The sequence below is a fragment of the Sylvia atricapilla genome, chromosome 20, assembly GCF_009819655.1.
Source record: "Sylvia atricapilla isolate bSylAtr1 chromosome 20, bSylAtr1.pri, whole genome shotgun sequence".
Lineage (NCBI taxonomy): Eukaryota > Metazoa > Chordata > Aves > Passeriformes > Sylviidae > Sylvia > Sylvia atricapilla.
In genome coordinates this window covers 11,099,532-11,119,922 of record NC_089159.1, presented here as the reverse complement: position 1 = coordinate 11,119,922, position 20,391 = coordinate 11,099,532, and the positions used below count along the sequence as shown (strand labels likewise).

General features: G+C 43.3%; 1 protein-coding gene across 1 annotated transcript; it reads right to left on the bottom strand.

Annotated features, from left to right (window-relative positions):
• Positions 1-6,288: 6,288 nt before the first annotated feature.
• Positions 6,289-18,599, bottom strand: SLC13A5 (solute carrier family 13 member 5). The gene is made up of 12 exons (XM_066333639.1): positions 18,492-18,599; positions 16,190-16,318; positions 15,285-15,421; positions 14,654-14,862; positions 13,191-13,362; positions 11,928-12,050; positions 11,181-11,393; positions 10,288-10,397; positions 9,905-10,023; positions 8,568-8,729; positions 7,437-7,574; positions 6,289-6,803 (listed from the first exon to the last, which is right to left on the bottom strand). The coding sequence occupies exons 1-12, from the start codon at positions 18,594-18,596 to the stop codon at positions 6,675-6,677; spliced, it is 1,746 nt and encodes a 581-aa protein (XP_066189736.1). The 5' UTR covers positions 18,597-18,599; the 3' UTR covers positions 6,289-6,674.
• Positions 18,600-20,391: the final 1,792 nt, after the last annotated feature.

The window sequence follows — 20,391 nt, the reverse complement described above, 5'->3', positions numbered from 1 at the left end:
GCAACGGCGGCGGAGGCGGGGCGCGGCGGAGGCGGGGCGCGGCGGAGGCGGGGCGCGGCGGAGGCGGGGCGCGGCGGAGGCGGGGCGCGGCGGAGGCGGGGCGCGGCGGGGGCGGGGCGAGGCGGAGGCGGGGCGCGGCGGAGGCGGGGCGCGGCGGAGGCGGGGCGCGGCGGAGGCGGGGCGCGGGGCGCGGCGGAGGCGGGGCGCGGCGGAGGCGGGGCGCGGGGCGCGGCGGAGGCGGGGCGCGGCGGAGGCGGGGCGCGGCGGAGGCGGGGCGCGGCGGAGGCGGGGCGCGGCGGAGGCGGGGCGCGGCGGAGGCGGGGCGCGGCGGAGGCGGGGCGCGGCGGAGGCGGGGCGCGGCGGAGGCGGGGCGCGGCGGAGGCGGGGCGCGGCGGAGGCGGGGCGCGGCGGAGGCGGGGCGCGGCGGAGGCGGGGCCGGGTTGGGCTGCCCTCAGGACGCGGCGGGTGAGGAATGGTGCCCCGGTTCCTTCATTGGCGCCCTTGAGGGAGTGGCTCCTGCTGGGGGACAGCAGCAGGGCATCGAGTAACTGCTCTTGGAAAGAGTATTCAGAGATCCCAGTATCCAAATAAACCCCACACTGAATATGGCACTGTACAAATTCCTTCCTTTTCACAGTGCTCTGCTACAGCTCACGGCAAAGAACTCAGAAATCATTAAAGTAGAAACCAATGTATTTTTAAACGACCAGCATTCAGTTTGAAATCAATCGCTTTGTCCGGACGACGTCCCTCAGCACCGTCCTGCGGCAGCCTCCAGCCCTGCGGAATTCCTCCATCTGAGGGGAAAAAGCCCAGTCACAGGCGCTGCTTGTGCCAGGGGACCCAGCGCAAGTACCGAGTGACAGTCCTGGGACTCCGGCTCCTACGACTCTTTCCCAACGTGAACATTCCTCCTGGCAGGAACAAGGGTAGCGTTTTGTCCGTCTGCCACAGGGGCTAGTCAGTCCCAGAGCCATTAGAATAGAGCTTTGGGGTCAATGTTCCAGGCACTTTTTCCCCAGATAACCCTTGAGCTGGGAAGGATAAAAAGAGGATCAACTTTTGTTTGTATTTGCAGAAAATTCATTTTAGCTTTGTACTAGACAAAGCCACTGCTCACCACTTCCAGAGCAAACGGAAGTGGAGAGAATCAACCTGAAAATACTAAACTGTATTTAAAGTTTAATGGTAATTATTGGATATTGGACAAAGTTTGGAGCTTTGGGTATTATTTTTTCACAGTGACTTTACAGTCAGCCAAGGAGACTTCTGTCCAGCCTCTGCACTTAATTCTTCATTAAAACATAGTTGTCTCAGAGTAAAACTGTGAATAAGCAAATGCTCCATGAGTGAGCAGCAGCAGTGTAAGCAATCTTTACAGACTTACCTGAAACCATTCTAATATATTCCTTTTTTGTTGTTATTTTCTGTTTTCATTTGTTGAAGTATTTTTGGCACCCAACTTAGCAATTTTCTATAATACTATCTTTTCCTATGCAGTATGATTTTTTCCCTGGGAATTGGATTACAAAAAAACGTATAAAAAGGATCCATGCATGGTTTTTTCTTAATAAAAAAAAGGTTGCTTTTTTAGACAACATTTTAGTGGTTGTGGAATACTACTATTACTATATCAAAACACAACAAGTCACTCCCCAGTAAACACAGACTTTGGGCTAAAAGAAGAGATCAAATAGATCCCACGTGTCTGCACTGCTATTCTAGAGTAGGATTTCTCTCCCAAGAGTAACTTCAGAGGAGAGAATCCTAAAAATGGATTGGTCACAAAAATAAATTACTATGTAGGTTTGCCAGAGTTAAGTCAAACATCTCAATTCTTGTCCATCAAAACTAGGAACAAAATTGAACATCAGGATTTTAGTATACTGAGAACATTCTCTAAGACAAGTTTGATTTTTTTGTTGCTTTTAAATGTCAGGTGAGCCAAAGGTGGGATATGTATTAATATAAATGGAATTTGTCTTATTGTTATACTACTAGGATGACATTGCTGCCTCAGTTTCTTCCTTTCATAGAGAAGAGACTGCTATCATTGCTGTTGCCTGCCCAGAAATGAGATGGTTTAGGACAGTAAGTTTATCTTAACTCATCAGAACTGGCGTAGAGACACAGCTCTTAAATGGAGCCACTTCTGGGACCTGAAGCAACCAAGGTTTTACAAGACACAAGAGAAAATAAAGTCGTGTCTGGCATGCTGTTGAATCTTGAAGGTAAACACTGAGGAAGTGAGATGCTGCAAAAGATTGCTCTGCGACACCACAGTGCAGTGCATTTGCACCAGAGAGAAAAGAAGGTCCAGCAATTCTATCACTGAAAGCTGATCAAGTGAGATGAAACAGGGAGGTGTTTTATGCCAGTGCATGAAACCCAAGACATCCCCTCTTGTTCACCCATTTACCCACTGCTTTGGAATAGAATGCAAACTGGTATTAACATGGATAACATCTGACAGGATTTTACCCAGAGAAAGCAAGACAGCTCCTGTAGATTGGAGAGCATCCTGCTTAAAATATGGTTAAATAACAGAGAGCAGAGTATGCATTATGTTATATTTATAACAAGCCAGCACAAAGTCTGCAATTTTTTTATTCCAATGCTGTAATTGTAATTCAATAGAAACAAGATCATAGTTTTCAGTAACTAAAACAATTGTCAGAATGTATTTAATTAAAGGCTTAACTCTTCACTAAGTTTTCTTTTTTGAGGTCAAGAAACTGGCAGGTAATGTGCATTTCAGAAGGCAGCCAGTAACAGTCATGGTGGAACCACTTCATCTGCAGATGCCAAACACCATTCAAGCAGGCTGCAAATCGGATGAAACAGTGTAAAAAGACTGGTCTCTTGAAGGCACTGGCACATGTACTTCTGGGACTGTGGTACTCTTCCAGCTTCAGACAAACACTAGAATTAAAGATAAAGTCAAGATTAAATGTCATTTAGCATGTCAGAATGCATTTTATATTTTTCATTAATAAGTTCGTTAAAAATATGTGACGGCTTCTATTAGAACACCTGGACAGCAGGGAACTTGAAATCAGCCATTTGCCAGGAGCAATATACATTCCTATGTTTCTGATTTCTGACTGTATAGCCGAGGCAAAATATTGAAGTAAAATAGAAACTTCCTCCAGAATAATCATTCCTTAATTGAAAGATTGTGTTAACTTTGTTTCTGGTGGAAATTTGATCTTCAGCTGGCTTTCTAAAATATTTGCTAAGACCCAACCCAAGTTACTGTTCTCAAAGAATAGCTCACAAAGAAAACTACAATAAATTCGATTTCGTAGATGGAACATTCAGTTCTTTCAAGACAATGGTTTGTCTATAAAAAATGTTTTATGAACATTGTAATGAGGCTCCACTCTGGCCTGAAACAGCTTATGAAAACTCATTGAAGTGCCATGTGACAAATAAGACCGGGAAATAATTTTGTGGGGGTAAATAAAGCCCTGAAGTAAACCGGGAAGGATAACATCTCTTCTCTGACAGAAGAAACAGTCTCTTTCTTATGGCCAGACTCTACAGTAAATGTAAATCTACATTTATACCATAATGAACGGGAACTATTGACTAAGTGCTCCAGAAAAACCTAAATGGGCAAAAATAGTTTCAGCTTACTCAGCTCTATTTTTAAAGAACTACTAAACGTTGTATTAAGCAGTTCTCAATCACCTCAGGGCAGCATGGTATGCCTACTCTTACTCTGTGCTCCCAATAGTAAGGGCTGTACTTCCCTCAGAATTCCTCTGCCAAGCAGAGGCAGTCTGCAGTGCAGGGCAAGCTCTCTCTGTGCCACAGATCCTTCACACAGGGGCCAGCAAAGACACAAAAAGGGGAAGAGCTGATCTGACACTGAAGAGCTGCCACTGGGATGGTTCTTCTGGGCAGAGGAGAATCAGCACCCTGCCATTAAACCATGCAGACAAATGCTGAGCCCAACAAGTCTATTGCAGCAGACTGGTGGCCTTGTGGGGCAAGGTACAGAAGTGTTGAAAACCTCTCAATGGCACAAAGAAATTGATCAGACTTGTCTAAAGTCACACGGTTATTCACCCATACTGGAAAACATTGTGAAAAATCTGTCACTTGATCCAAGGCTCAGGATTCATTACTACCCACTTCTTCACATATTTAGCACAGACACTCGGAGGGAAAAAAGAGATGTGAAGTATGTAAAAATGTATATGATATGTTATTAGTAAAAAGGAACCACTGCTGCATTTTGGCTAGGACTGATTCAGTGATCTATTTCTGTTTCTGGGCTGATTTTCACCAACTGTCCAATTCCAACTTTGTCAGCAAATGTTGAGTTTGGCTACAAAGCAGCTTATTGCTATTTCAAGTGGCAACACACCTGAGCTGGAAAACAAAGGCTGAATAACCAAAGACTGAGCTCAAGTGAGATGAGAACTCAGCTGGAATGCACTACCTGCTGCTCTCAACTCAGATTTGACACTAACAAATCAGAACCGCTCTTCAACTTGGGGACTTCTGATCATATAAAGAATGCTGAAAGGGTTTTCTTCTCTGTTTCTCAGATCTAGATGTTCAATACATGAGAAATACCTTTGTCCTCCCTTTGTGTGTTTTCTTGTAGTTTGGTCATTCATGAACTCATTCACGATTGTGAGACCATTCCCAAGCACTAGTGCACTGTGGGCTCAAGTTTGCAAACTGGTAAAAAACCAGGCAGGAGCCCTGTGCAACAGCAGCCCAGATGACAACACTGCAGATTTGGAACACTCAATATTTGCAGAAACAGCATTAGCAATTTGGTATTTTGGTAAATTGGTATTTTGAGAGAAGAAGGGTAAAGCCAAGGATCCATAGAGAGTGGGCAGAAAATAACAAAGCATTAATTTAGCTCCTTCGAGGTGGCACTGCCAGCTGTGCTGCCAGCTGGCCAGCTGACAGACTCACTGACCACAAGGAATCACACTCTGCCTCCGTATGGTAAAATGGGAACTGTTTGCTCATTCAGGGTGGCTGAATAACGCACCCTGACAAAGCCCACACTGAGGATCCTCCCATGTTTTCTGTGGGTGGGGGGGGTGCTTGTTTTGAAGTGTGGGGCAAACAGATTCTTTTATGCCACTACCTTAGGATCACCAGGACTTCTGCATCTAAAACAATAATCCTTTGATTATTGCTATAAAATAAATGCCATGCCTGGGAAGTTTCTATCATGATACTTGTCCTGCAGCTGAAGGGGCTGTAAACCAGATCTAGCCACAAAACAATTGTTCTTGCATTATCCACAGTAAGTAACGTGTATTTACTCAGGACACTGGAACAGGACACCATGCATGCTTGATGATGAAGAAAAGCCCATTTGTGCCTGTTATATTGGAAAGTTTGTACAACATTAATTCTTAAAAACTGGTTGTGTTTCTTAAGATTCTTATAATCCTTTACTCTGAAATGAATAAGACAGTTTGTAGGGTATGCCACCTGATTTGGTCCCACCTGAGCATCTTCAGAGATGCAAACTTGAGTCATCACTTAGCTGATGAAAGAAGAGAAACTACTGATATTCAGGTCTGAAGACATTTAAGAGTGGTGTCAAAATCTGTGCTTTGCATTACTCACTACAGCATGTACCTTCCTGGATCTTACTGGGGCAACACTGTGCTACAGTGAAAGCTAATGCAGATACAAGTGGTCCACTATACTGCACAGGAGGGGAGACTGTTCTAGAAAGTTTTTATTTGCCAGCCTCTAATTATGCAACCCACTCATTTAAATTAAATATGAGTCAATCACAGGATGTCATAAAAGTGCCTCAAAAAGAAACTGCTATTAACAGTACAGAGGGGTGACACATCCAATACTTTGCAGTTACAACAAACCCAACACTCTCTATTACCTCACATGCACACTTCCCCTGGCCCAGCACTCCTGACCACGAATCACCCTGTGTGACTGCTGATGAAAATAGCATTTGCTTCCTTCTTGTCCAGCAACAGAGTGAAACTCTTCACTAGCTGAGGTGAGGGCAACTTCTCCCCTTCAAGAAACTTTCAGGATGTTCTTTTCTGCAAACAGGATGGTGAAGTGTCTGTCCTACACCTTTTAGCTGGAACCGGTTGTAGAGGAGTTTTGGTCTGCATGAACTGAGATAGCCAAGCTTAGTATCATCTACCCATACTCCCCTGTATCTTATTTGTCAGACAGCACGTACCCCTTCTTCACTACACAAGTGACAACAGGGATTTCTCTGTACAGTTGCTGACGTGTAGATACAAGGAATAGATAAGGAATGTTCAGCCCCTGCCTGAGTGCAACATTCAATGCTAATGATTTACAAGTACATACCAATGATATAATAGTTCTAACCATTTGATACAACAGCCTCCCCTCTCTTTATCAAAAGTCTGGTAAATCCTAATTCTTGACCTTGACTGGAGGTACAACGGATCACTTAATCATACTTATGATCCTGACACATGAGGTTGTATAATTGCAAACACTTTTGGCTCCAGCACAACTGGAGTAAGATTGGGATGGCTCAAACCTGAACTGATGTGTGACTGCTGGAAGGCAGCAAAGACCCAACACTGGATCTGAAGTGATGATGAGACTCTATACAGGACTTTAGGCAATAGGGAGTACTAAGGGTACTTTCCTTGTTTAACACATGAATTCTTCACAGCTCACTGGTTTGTTGTAGTGTTTGCCCAGGTTGGAAATGTGTCCAGCTCAAACATAGGTCTTCCCCATGTGTTGATGGCCAGTGTGACACAGCAGACTCCAATGATGTTCATCACTATTCCAGTTTTAACCTGTCAGGAAAAAAATCCAAACCAACAACAATAATCAAACACCAGCACAGCAAGTCCAAACCAGCAACAACAAATTGTAGCAAGAAAGACAGTCAAATAAATCACAGATATAGCCATTGTATATATCCACTGCCTTCTGCTCTTGCTTAGGTGGAGATACCAGGGAACACACTGTGCAATGTTTTTGAGCACTTTGCTATGTATATAACCAGTCTAGGAGCTTAAAGGCATGTGTAACAAGTTGTTCTTATTAGTTAGAGAACAGCTTATGCTCTCTTCAAGTACCCAGTTAGAAAACCAGTAATGTTTGTGTGTTCTGTCCAGAACCTGCCCTGTGTGGTCTGGCAGAAAATCAGAGGACCAGAGCCAAAGGCTACTGATTGCTACCTTCTGCTTTCAGCTCCAGTGGAGACAAGGCTTTAGACCCTTGCCAAAGCCCCAGAATACTGCAGGGCATGCCTGTACTTTAACCCTTCAGGTTTCAGAGACTTATGACTTGTCAGTTTTTCATTTCACTTGGGCCAGTCTGTAAAGTCTTCCAAAGCCTGTGAGAAAGGTACTGTTAAACTCTCACCATATTTCAGGAAGAAAGCAATGGAGAATTTCAGATAAGGGGGAAGGCAGTTATCTTACCATATCCAAAACACGGATGTGGCCGTAGGAAAACACTATTGCATTTGGTGGTGTTGCAACAGGTAGCATGAAGGCAAATGAAGCACTGAGAGTACCAGGCAGCATAACATACAAAGGGTGGATCTTGACAGATGAAGCCTGCATTTAGATGGAGAGAGAATCACTCTGATGGTATTCAAAAAGAAAAGCGTAAAGTATCAATCCACCCCAGACCACTGGGATGGAGATACATAGGCTTATTTTGTTTCCTTGTATTACATCACCAGAATAATTCACAAACATTTTATTCTGAAATCTACATGTGCTTAATGGTAACTTGCTGCTGTTTCCTGTCCCATGATACTTAAAAACAAGGCTTGATTCTTTCATGTTGTTTGTTTTGCTCTATGGTATAATTTAGATTTCTAGTCAAATATATCCAACAATCTTTTCTTTGACCTTGAACCACCCTTTTTCCAGAGAACACAAGAATGGGATTATAATTACTAGGCACACGAAGTGACACTCTTAGACTTTACATAAACTCTGTGGGAGTCAAAACTTAAGTGCCAATTTAAGTCATTAATAGCTCAGTACCTTGACTGGGGTAATTTTGCTTTGATGAAATAGTCTAGAATAAAGTGCTTGTCCTTTTCTAATTAAAGAACAAAGTAACCTATTTTTTTTTTATGCCACAGTTCCGATTCTGCTCACAAAAGACAACAAAACTTATCAGATTTTCCTCCCTAAGTTTTAAAATTGTTTAAAAAAACCTGAGAAATTACACATTTCTAATAATCAGGCCTACCACTTTGAGTATTTAAGCATAAAATGTGAAGATTAATTATTCAAAGGCACCATCAGAGAGCTGGATTTTGTTTTGGTTTGGGTTTTGTGTGTGTGTGTGTGTTTTTCCAGTTCTAAGTTGATGGTTCAAAATGACCAGAAGTAACTGATGTTTGCTGATCTGTAGTGAAAAAGTGACTGTCACTTCACTTTCTCCAGGGCCAGTGCCTACATCTTGCAGAAGGCATGACCTGGCTTCCCTTTAAGTACACTGGAGTAACATCCAAGACAATAAATACAATATTCCTTTTCCCAGTTTAACTCCAATCCTCCAGCTGACAGGGTACAGGACAGAAGCAATCTTACCATGGATGAAAAGACGGGCAGGAAGAGGGTAGCTGTGGCCACGTTACTGGTGCATTCAGTGAAGACAGCTATAATAAGGCAGACCACTGTTGCAATGGCCCATGGGGGGATAGATCCCAGGGGAGTCATTTGATGACCCAGCCAAGCTGAGAGCCCAGAGCTCTGCAAGAAAAAAGTGGGTTTCAGTGAGGTTTAGAACCCCTGGCTCAGAAACAGGGAAGCCATGTTATGGGCAACATTCCTGTCAAATAATGCTAAGAGTCCTGAATTATACAAACACCATCCAGAAAAGTACAATGATCTGTCACAAAAACTAAAAGAAATTCCTTACCAACCAGACATATCACTGAATCTCACTTTTCTGATTCTTCTGGACACCAAGTACTTGCTCACACACAGGTTACAAAATTATGCTTTTCTTGCTAAACAAGAATTTTTTCTGAGGCTATTGCAAATACTTAATGTATGACCCAGAAGCTTCATGGCACATTTTTCTAAGGTTTCTGAAGGTTATGATTCTGTATGAATGTTCCTACAAACTAGGAAATGTTTGTAGGAAGTGATTGTAGGAAAACAGTCAGTAGTTGATACAAGCTGGTGACAAAATCTCTGCTTTGATAATTTTTAATGCTCTGGAGCTTTAGTAATTTCTGTGTGATGTATGCAGATAAATGTAAGGCCTAGAGCTTTAAACTGCCTCATGGTTTAAAGCTAATTAGCCACACAACTTAGATCTAGACATGACTTTCCCCAAAGTATGGCACTACTGATTGCTAACACTTCCTTTGATTTAGATGCGTCTTAGCAGTGATGAAGGAAACAATATGGTTCACCTCAAGATTCCTTCTTGTTTGGGGAATTTGGCTGCCTTTTCTGTGAATTTATGAACACAGCATCAACCCAGGGTTTTTCTTTCTGACAACTTCAGCAGTGGTTTTGCTTTAAGTCTGAAGATATATAACCTCTTAACAAACTTCAAATGGTTCTGAAAATCTGAGAGATGTTACCTATACTTCTACTTCTTTAGCCAGGGCTGGAATTGGAATGCTTACAGAAATAAGAAAGCATGCTCTTCTGGACTGTCCAGACAGTGAAGATCCCAACCTACTCGGCAGTCTTCAAGAGGTAAATCAAAGAAATTTGGTCATAGAACAAAAATTCTTGGAAAAGACTCACAAGCATTCACCTCTCTTTGTTTTTTGTTAATTTACATCTCCCTCCAGTTTTGAAATTCACTACTGGGTTTGGCTTTGGGTGCATGCCCAGTAATACAGGACTAGATACCAAACCAGGGAAGTTCGCCTTTGGGTCAGAGAAAAACAGATGTCAGAACATACTGCGCTTGCATCAGCCAAAGCAAAACCTCCTCCCAGCAGCAGCACAATGCTCCAGGGCATCTTCCTTTGAACCACATTCCAGTCTAGCAGCGAGGCTGATAAAAATTGCTTTTTTGTATCTGAAGTGAGAAATGAAAAGTAGAACACGTTTTAGGAGAGCGAAGGCACTTTGTCTCCTGTTCTATAAGATACCGGTGGGCAGATGCACAGTACTGAGAAATCTGCACATGCTGAGGGTAACACACATGAGCATGGACCGAGCCCTGCCCAACAAGGGAGGTAGGTGAGCTGTTCTAAAGAACTGCATGAAAATCCAGTACATGTTTCTGCCTTGTTAGCTGAGTGGGTTAGCTGTTTCACACTACAATCCCCCTTTTAAATACCTTCTTCAGTCTGTTCGGCGTCAGACTTGCTTGGATTCCAGGGCTTATGAGCAGGAAGGATAAACAATAACAGGGCAATAAACATAGCAGGAACGGAATCAGTGATATACCTAATGAAGAAAAGAGAATGCAGGTTAGAAAATGGACACCTTTCTCCTGGAAAAGGGCTGCCTTTCAGCATTCTTGTCAGTGATCTTTGCCATCCCATTTGGGGCTTGAGCAAAATGGGTCATTAGCTCATGTCTGAGGTCTCTCAGACCTGCCATAATATCAACAAAATAACAGAAGAAACAAGTTACAATACACATTAAAAACCAGAGTTCCGGATGACAATTCATTCCTCCTGGAGCACGGTTCCTTCTTCGTGCTCAAGCCAAGATTCAACAGTTGTATCTCAAAGACAGACATCTAAAGAAATGGCCTGAATGACAGTCCCAATGTACATTTTATGTTCCTAACATGCCATGCACAAACACTATGCAAAGTAGCCATTCAAGGCACAAAATCAATTTTCCAGTGAGTTTTAAGGTATTGGTTAAAGGTGATATTACCAAATATTCAAGTGTCACTGCAACTGATTAGAGCTGATACAAACAAAATACCAAGGTGTACATCAGTGTGACTGAAACTAGTATTACAGAATTTTCTGTTCTTTTAGGAGGTTCAGCTTGCTCCCTGTCTCAGTCTGCAGCCTTTCTACTGCAGTACAAACTGTCAAAGCATAGATTATTGGTAGTGTAATGTAACAAGCCATTGGATCAAGCCCAGCAAAGATGTGAAGTCAGGTAAAGTTGGAATTAATGATCCCACATTCAAAATGGAATGTATGAGCAAGGGAATCTGACTAATAACCAAGAGGGTAAAAGATGGAAAAAAAACCAAAAAAAACTTACTTTTCTCCTCCTGGGAAGAGCCTGGAGGCCCAGCCTTTTACAAAGCCTGGGTTTCTGGAAAACCACAAGACCACCAACAATACAAACAAGATAAGGACATTTAATTCAGCATAAGAGATAGGGCCTAACTTCTTCATTTCTTCCTTCAGCACACTGTATGCCGCTTTTTCTTTAGCAGTTTTCTCGGTCCCAAAGCCCCAGCTTTTTATAAAGCTTTGAGAAAAATGGAGAAAAAAATACTGTAAGTATGAACATATTAGAGGGCTTTAACATCCTTATCACTCTGAAGCTGTCACTCTTGGGGACAGACACAGACCACAGCAGAGGTCATAAATAATTTACAACAGTGCCAAAGCATTTTGTGGGGGCACACGAGTTCTCACAGAAGAATGGGGTCTATCAAAGGATGGAAATTTGAAGTAACCCAGGATGAAAAAGTCAGGTTTGAATCAATGGCTGCAAACCAGCTATGCCAGCTCTCCTAGGGCTGAACTTCACAGTTGAAACATTTAAAAATAAAAAGGCAATTCTGTCTGAAGATTTAGAATGTATAAGGCTTTTGCCTTAATGTACCTCCCATGAACACAAAAGGTTTCCAGACCTCAAATTTTCTGTGAAATCGACCTGCTCACTCTGCTACAAAATTAATAACTGGTCAGTGCATTTGTTTTAGCCAGATGTCTCAGTAAGCTGATCTGCACTAATTTACTGAGGGGTTTACACAATATTGTGTAGATAAATACTCACTTAAGACCAATGAAGGAGCACTGTAACCAAAGCCAAGCTAGCACCAACATCAGGATCATGTTTGGGAAAGCAAATCCAAACCAGGAAGCAAAATTCACAATATCATTATTGTTGGGGTATAACCTGTAAAGAAATGACTTTCTGTATGAATGTCAAAACATTTAGTAATCTACTCTCCCTTTAATACGTGCTAGTGACAATCACACATGTAAATCTAGGGCAACCATTACAAGCAATCACAGCTAACATCCAGAGCCTAACTTAAGTCACAGGGGAAGGCAGCCTGATTTCAGAGCAGAACTTAAATGACTGTCAGTTTTCCCCGTGTTTCACTTTGATGCATATAGGAGCTTATGTTGATACTTTAGGTTTCAGTCAGTCAAATGTGGCTGAAAGATCTCCCACACATTGTAGACACCTTTCACTTCCAACACGCCTGTTCATTTATCCCAAGGCAGGATATTTTTCCTTCCTCTCAATTTATTCTAATAAGAGAGCAGGAAATGTCTTTCCTGAAATTAATGCCTGTACTTCTGCTGCCTTCAACAGATGAAAAAATTGCTAGCTGACTTGAAAGAATGAAGACAATGTTTTAAGAAAGGCAATTTTTGTTATTCTCCGTGTTTGCCAATAATGATCAGAGGAAAAATATCAATAGCAAACTTCCAGCTGGGTGTTAAAACCAACAGATAATGTAACAGCTGAGGCTGAAGTACTTGCAGCACAAGGAAGCAATGCTGGAAAATTTCCACTGCAGATTAGGTTCTATGTAGATCAGTTCCCAAACTCAGTTTAGCAATGAGAAAAGAACACAACTGCACAGTTGCCACAGCCACAGCATGGAGGAACAGTGTTACAGGAGGGGCCAAGCTCCTTCTAGCTCTCTTCAGTGTGCTTATGAGTAGAGTTAATCTACATTCTTCTGGTTCTCTTTACTGCAGTTCCTCTTTTAATGTGCTGTATTTCAATTGAAAAAGAGGACACAGAAGAACTAATATCTCATAATCAACCCCTTGCATGTCAATTGCAACAAATATTTCCAGTTTTCTCAGAAGACCTTAATTCCACCACATAGCTTCCTTTTTAAAGATGCTGAAGGAAAAAAAAAAAAAAAAAAGGCCAAACACTTTATACACATTTCTCAGTCTCAGTTCCTCAACTTATTGCTTGAAGTCCACAAGTGAAATTGTCATCTAAGACCAGTCAATTAGTAACACAAACAGTATGACAGTGTAACTAAAGGAAGCAGCAAAAATTACTTACTGATTCATCTGGCCTTTCAGTACTACATTTGGTCCTGTTCCAGTAAGTGTTGCAGTTCCGCCAATGCTGGCAGCATAGCATACACAAAGTGTCATTCCCTTGCATATATGCTTCCTCATTTTCTTTTCCTCAGAAGATCTGGGGTCATCAGGGACTTGTTCATTGCTTACAACTAGACAGAAAGAAAATTATTTGCCTCAGGTAAAGTTGGAAAGGCAGAGAGCTCAGTATAGAGTCTGTAGGCTTAGTGCTTCCAGTCTGTATCTGCCATTTATTTTAATTTGAAAACCCACAGATACTTCCCTAAATACTTCAGACTAATGCTCATGAGGAGCTGAAAAAAGAGGCTGACAGTGTGGGTTTACATCCAAGGATGCTGTTGCCCACATCAGAGCCACAACTTCTCATCAGTAATGTCTTGTTTCACAGAGAGGCTTACCACCAGCCAAATATTGTAGTTACTGGAACCACTCCAATTCCACAGTGAGAACCCAACTAGCTTTAAAAGATATGAATATAGGCAGAAAAAAACTCCCACTGAAACCCAAATCCTTGCATGGCATTATGTCAGTTTACAATAACCATGGAACTCTACTGCTGTGTCCATTGTTCTCTGAGGTTAACACTCTAATCTTGAAGTCTGACTGGACTAATGGAGCAGGACAAAGAATTTATGGCAATTACAATCAACTCATCAATATCAAAGGGTATTTTTTGCACACTATTATTATCTTCGCTACACTTGGAATCTGATCTTTATTCACATTTAATAATATAGCCCTCTGTAACAGCACAGCAGAGCAGTGAAATGAAAGAGTCTGAGTTTGTGTGTAAATTTCAAATGAAGTGAAACCTATTGCAGAACCATAGCATTGGCACAGGACCTTGAGGAATCAAGCATCAGGGTAAGATCACACACAAGAACAGTTTGTCTACAGTGAGTCAAATTACACCAATTCCTCTTTTCCATGTGGCTTTTAAAGCAGTCCTCTTTCTTCTCCCCACCTCCACATATAACCTGGTCAATGAAGATATATTTATTATCCTAGAACCAAAATAGATTGTGTTTACACAATTTTTTCAAATAGTCCTATCTGGCCTAGAAGCTGAGTCCCCACTGATACTCACAAGATTTAGAAAGTGGGATGCTGGGGGTTTGGATGGTTATTTCCCACAGGATATGCTCTTCACTTCCCTAAACAGGTGGTTAAGTCTAGGGAAACTGGGAGGAGGATTCCAGCTCGAACAAAAGAACATAATAACCAGTCTGGGATCTAGCATTAGCATACAAAATGGCAGTCATCAAAATTGAAAGCTATTTTGTAAAACCTAAATGTCACATATTTAAGGGATTTGTCAGGTTACCATCCTCTTTCCTTGGAAAGGGTACACAGCACTCCTGGGTTGGGGAGCTGCGTGTAGCAAGTTCAGTAGCATCAGCTTATTAGTGAGCAGGCCCTTACCGTTCACTGCAGTGGATGTGCTCTTTTCTCCCAGCTCAATCACTGTATTTGTCTGCCCAGTTGCTTGTTCCATCACGGTCACATCATATTCTGTGTTGTCCATTTGATCCAGGACAGCCTGGACAATGGGAACCATCATGGCAGTGGTGGCTGTGTTACTTATCCACATGGACAGGAAGGCAGTGACTATCATAAATCCCAGCATGAGGCTGAAAAGAGAGAAAGACTCAGCAGAGAAGAAGAAAGTGAACAAGTGCTGCTAGGCTTTGTAGTCACTGTAATTTGGAGAGCAAAGCCCAGGCAGGGATGTGTGCAACATCCACAACTACACAGCAGGGCCAGACTCCCTTCTAGGACAGCTCTGCTACCTTCACTGAAGAAATCCCAGTGCAGGATTAAATCTGTCATAATTCTGTCCCTAGTGGCAAGCCCCTAAAATTTAGTTAGATGCTAGTTTTGGATAAAGGACAAATAAACTGTTCCTGTTGAGAGACTTCATTCCTGGAAAATCTGTGCAAGTACAGCTAAATTGGCTCTTGAAGGATCCTTTCTCTGCCGACTGTTAAATATCATCCCTAGATCTCTGCTAAACAGACAAGAGGTAAGAAAAAAAACAATGTAATACTCTTACAATGCAGGTTGCACCCCAAGAATCAGAAGGATTCTCAGTGCAATCCTTTTGTGAAGATTCCACTGCTCAACAGAAATTGCGACAATCAGCCCTCCAAAGAAGAGCATGTTTGTGTTATTTAGGTACTGCAAGCACACCTGAAAGACAGAGAAGGGAAGTCAGGCCAAAATACTTGCTTCACCAGTACAATTTGCCTACCAACCTCTCAAATCCATGGACTGTACCAGGCCCCAGTCAACACTGAAACAAGAGGAAGCTGCTGCCTGAGAGCTCCTTGTCGTTTCTTGAACCCTTGATCTGTGTAACTGCTGACTTGCCTGTGGCAGGAGCTCTTTGTGCATCATTGTGCAAAATGACACCAGTTTCCTAAAATACAGTTGGGGGCCCAAAGCATGGAAGGTGCTGGAAATACTGAGCTCCAAAAGGGCTCTCTCAGCACCTTCAGCAACCACACCTGCCTTTACCAGCTTGTTGGGCAGTAGTGAACCTGGGCTATAGAACCTGAATACAACCTGTGCGTGCCTTGTGCCTTCAGCACAGATGGCCCAGGATCTGGGGAGGACACAGCATACCTGCTGGCACCATGCCATCTGTCCTCTCAGAAGTTTGTCCCATGCATTTTGAGATCTCCCAGAAGACAGTCAGCACTGCTTTCCCACAGGCTGGGAATACACAAACTCCTGGCACTAGCGGGATGCTCACCGGCAGGATCCATGCCCAAAAGAGACCCTCCCCTCTACCACCTCAAGCCTCCCACTCCTAACAGTTTGGGCAAATGTGTGTGTAGCTCAGCATCTTCCCATATGAGAACCTGAACACTAATACAGACTTATTGGCTAAACATCGATGAGAGATTAGAGCACGGGATTTCTCTATATCAGACTGGGATTGCACAAGTTCCTTACTTTTTTAGCAGTTTGAACTCCAAGTAGAGGGAAAAATACCACTGGCATGAGGGAGGTGATAGCCAGGGGGATCACTTCAGTGCACCAGTACACAGCCATGATGATGATGATATATGCACATCTGGCCTCCTGCAACATAAGACACATTTAAGCATTAGAAACTTTTTAAAGATAAGAAACACATTGGTAGCTCTTACAAGTGCCTCACACAGTTCGCTGTCTGTAGCTTAACAAGTTATGCTGAATGAGGACTTAAACCTGTGCTTTTAAATCATGTTCTGAAGTCACTTGTATAAAAAGATCTTTTTGACTAAGAAGACCATAGTGTTTGCTTTAATACATCCACACAAAATAAATGCTGTGAGAAAAACAAATCTTCCACCACTAGGTAAGTGCACAGTTTGCTGTGTACAAGTACCTCTTGATGGTTGAGGTCATCAGATTTTACATCTAGGAGCCAAGAACAGCAATATAGAGTTAATTTTTTAAATGGATGGCAAAAATTCCCAATGTGGATGTCTAGCTTGCTTGAAATTCCCAAGTCTTTGATATATGTCCAGTAACACAGTTGAGCTCAGAAACTACTTCACTGAATAGTTTAAAAGTTTTTCGCTTTCTAAAGTAACTCCTATAGTAAAACTCTTTTATAATTTTATAATTTTTGTGTCTAAGCACATTAGAGGTATTAAACTACCTTCCCAAATCATACTGTCCCAATCTGCTAAGGGGATTCCCTAGTTTAGAATTGTTGCAACCTGTCTTTTTGGGCTGTTGATCAGGCATTTCTGCATCCCAGCCTTCTGTGGTTTGTACTCTAAAAATTGTCAGGAGAAGCAAGCATTCATTAGCTAACAGTGAACTGTTTGAAAGCTGAAGTCAGTGTTCTGTAGTTCAGTATTTGCTCCTATTTAGAACATGTGTTTATAGGATTTTAGTCTAATACAACAAATGTGACTTTACTGCTAAAATAAATGGTATGACAGCGACATTTAAAAACTGACATCAGGTGATATTAGCAAATAGGGCTGTGTTTTCCTTAATTTTATAGAGAAGTTTAACTGCTGAATTCCCTTTATACATATAAGGTCAGCTCATTATACAGTTCATGCTGTACTGCAGTTATGCTGGGCTGAACTGATTGTGGTTAATCTGTTGCTAGTATGAAAGATAGATAAACAACTGTAAGTGAATAAAATTCAGAACACTGGTTTTAGAGAGTGTGAAGTTCAAAAACACAACCATGCTTATAAATTAACTCCAATAACCATGGCCAATTCAAACAACCAAAGATTTGGAATTAAATATATATTTGTACTTATACCTATATCTATCTGTGATTTGTGGGAACTGCCACAGAATGTCTCTTTGGTGTTTCTGTACAGTTGACACAAGACACAGTGACCTGCCCGTTGGCTGAGACATGAAAAAGCAGTCATTGACAGAAATATTGCTTTCCCATCGTGAAATATTGTAATTTCTCAGGTCTGACTACTGACACAATATGCCTACAAATAATGGCAAAGTGAAGATTTACTCAATCTTTTGGGAAATTACCTTTCCTAGATTTGACCAAAGTAGAGCTCAACAGTCAGAAATTCCCCTTTACATAAAGCACCACCATGCAACTGAAAGGCCATACTGGTATAATTTAGACCAGTAAACCAGAAGGGTTGGCAATTTGGTATATAAACAGAGATAAAATTTTCCTGTATTTTTAAACAGACTGAGCGACACAAGTTGCCCAGAAGAAAGGTTGTTTTTAGCATTAGAATAGTCTCCAAAGCTCTAGTAGGCTAAAACACTGCGAACTGAGCTTTCACACTTGGTCAAGAAGGCTACAAGGCATTAAATCCAAACTTCCCTGGGTTATTCCAATTTCATGCCGGTGTAACTCCGCTGAACGCAAAAGAGCTGTGCCATCGCCATCCCTGGAGTAAGATGGATGAATTGGAGGACAGGGCATTTGAAATCCTGACCAATTCATACAACATATCGCTGACTGCATCAGGACGGAGAAGGCCACCAAGCAACACGCCGGGAGAAGCGGCGCCTCAGCACATGGCTGGGGAGCGCACTCCGGCCCTTCAGCCCACTCCAGTCGCTACGACATAGCACAGGACAAATCCAAACGCCAGCCGCACGTGGGCCTGTCTTGGCCAGAAGGAGCTGCATCTACCGGGCACGGTGGGCTGCGTGCGCGGGAGGCACCGGGAGCAGGCCGAGGCGCTCGGAGCGGGGTCGGCTGGGCGGCAGCGGGGCCGGAGCCGGGCTCTGTTCCCGCAGGGGCCCCGCAGGCACTTACCCGCGTGGACACAGCGAGGGGCAGCGGCAGCAGCAGCAGCGGCGTGAGGAAGAGGATGGCGAAGGAGCGGTACCTCAGCAGGGGCCGCAGGCACGTCGGGGCCATGTTCTGTGGGGTGACACGGTCAGGGCGCCAGCGGGAGCGGCGCCCGCCGCCGCCGCTTTAAGTACGGGGCGGGAGGGACCCGGCCGGGGGCGACACGTCCCGCCCGCCCCGCCGGGGGCCGCCCCGGCTGAGCGCCGGCAGCGAACGAGCCTCCGGAGCGCCCCGGCCCCGCTCCGGCCCGCCCTCGCTGCCCGGCCGCCGGACACGGCGTGGGGCCGAGCCCCCTCCCCTGCGGCCACCTCCGTGCCGAGGAAAGCCGCTCCGGGACTGTGTGTCAGCTACCGCTCCGGAGAGTGCTGTAAGAGCGTTCTCCCCGCTCACGGAGCCCACAGAAAGGTGCCAGCAGGCACACGCTGCCAGAGTGCGCATCTCGTGCGGCGCCGAGGCGCTGACACGGCCCCTTTCGGGACGCCGAGGGAGGATCGTCCCTCGTTCATTCACACGGCGGTGGGGAAGGACTGAGCTCCTCTAGGGGAATGGAGAGTTAAAACCACTGTGGGGGTCTCCCCAAAACAAAGGTCTGTGCAGGCATGCATGGCTGTGTTTAGCTATTATTTTGAGAGGCATTGTGCCTCTGCATCTAGGTTAAAAATAACCCAGGAAGGTTAACTTGAAAGGTTATTTTTAATGTTGAATTCAGTGACTTCGTCTACAGCACAGCCTTGGAATCCAAAGGGATGGCCCTACTGATGGTGGTCAGCACGACTGAGAGGGCAGAGAGGGACCACCAGACAGAGGACAAATTGTTAATATTTTAGGTTTTGCTTCTGAGATGGCAACAGCCACCTGAAATTGAAGTCAGCATAAACCATATCTCAACAATTTGATCCTGCTTAAGTCTCTTAATACGGTCTTACTGAACAGTTACAGAAGTAAAGATTCCACAGCAAGTAATGAGGGAGCTCTGACTACAGCTTGCACTCTTTGTCCTCTGCTGACCAGAGGAACTTGAGTGACAGAAGCTCAAAACAAGACACTCCAATGTTACTTTTCATTTATAAAAGCAGTGAATGCCCACTAAGAAAAATAGTTGCCAACCGGATCTGGACAGGTTCCAAATCTTCAAACCTTTCGGAGCAGTCCCTCTGGGTAACTTACCAACACAGAGGAAACTTCACACCAGTGCAAAGTCTAGCAGAAAGTGGGGAATCGGCCAAAACTTGCATTCCTGTGGCCTGTATCCAATTAAAAAATGGTTCCTAATCAAAAACCAAAAAGGACTAGAAGCACTTAAATAAGAAAATGCAAATAGTTAACTCTAAAGGAGTTGTTCTAAGGTTAACTCTGATAGACCAGTGCAAATATGATTTGTTGTCTTCTTGTTTCAATAAGATGCAGTGAAGAAAAAAGAAAATAAAGAGAAAGACAAAAATGTGTTGATACCTTTAGATGGACTAATCTTGTGAAAGGAGACTTGCTTGCTGTGCCTGGGGATGAGACATGGGACTCCATGAGCAATTATATTAGTTAATTCATGCCCTTTTTTTTTTTTTTTCCCAATACAGAAAGGGGAATCAATATTCCCATATTGTGCAGAATTATTGCAAACTTGCCTTTATATCTTTTCATGATGAGCTTCCTTTTCACTGTGCCAGGGAGAAGACAGACAGACAAAGTTTTGGCTGCTTGCTTTATAGAACTGGTCTGACAGCTGGGTAGAGGGGAGCTGCAGAGAGCCTAAGCACTTACAAAACATTCAGGAGGAGTTTTAGGTGGTCCAAAGAGCATTCAAACAAAAGCCTCCCACAGCCTGAAATTCAGCTTATGCTAATTGAGCACTAATTGCACACCTTCA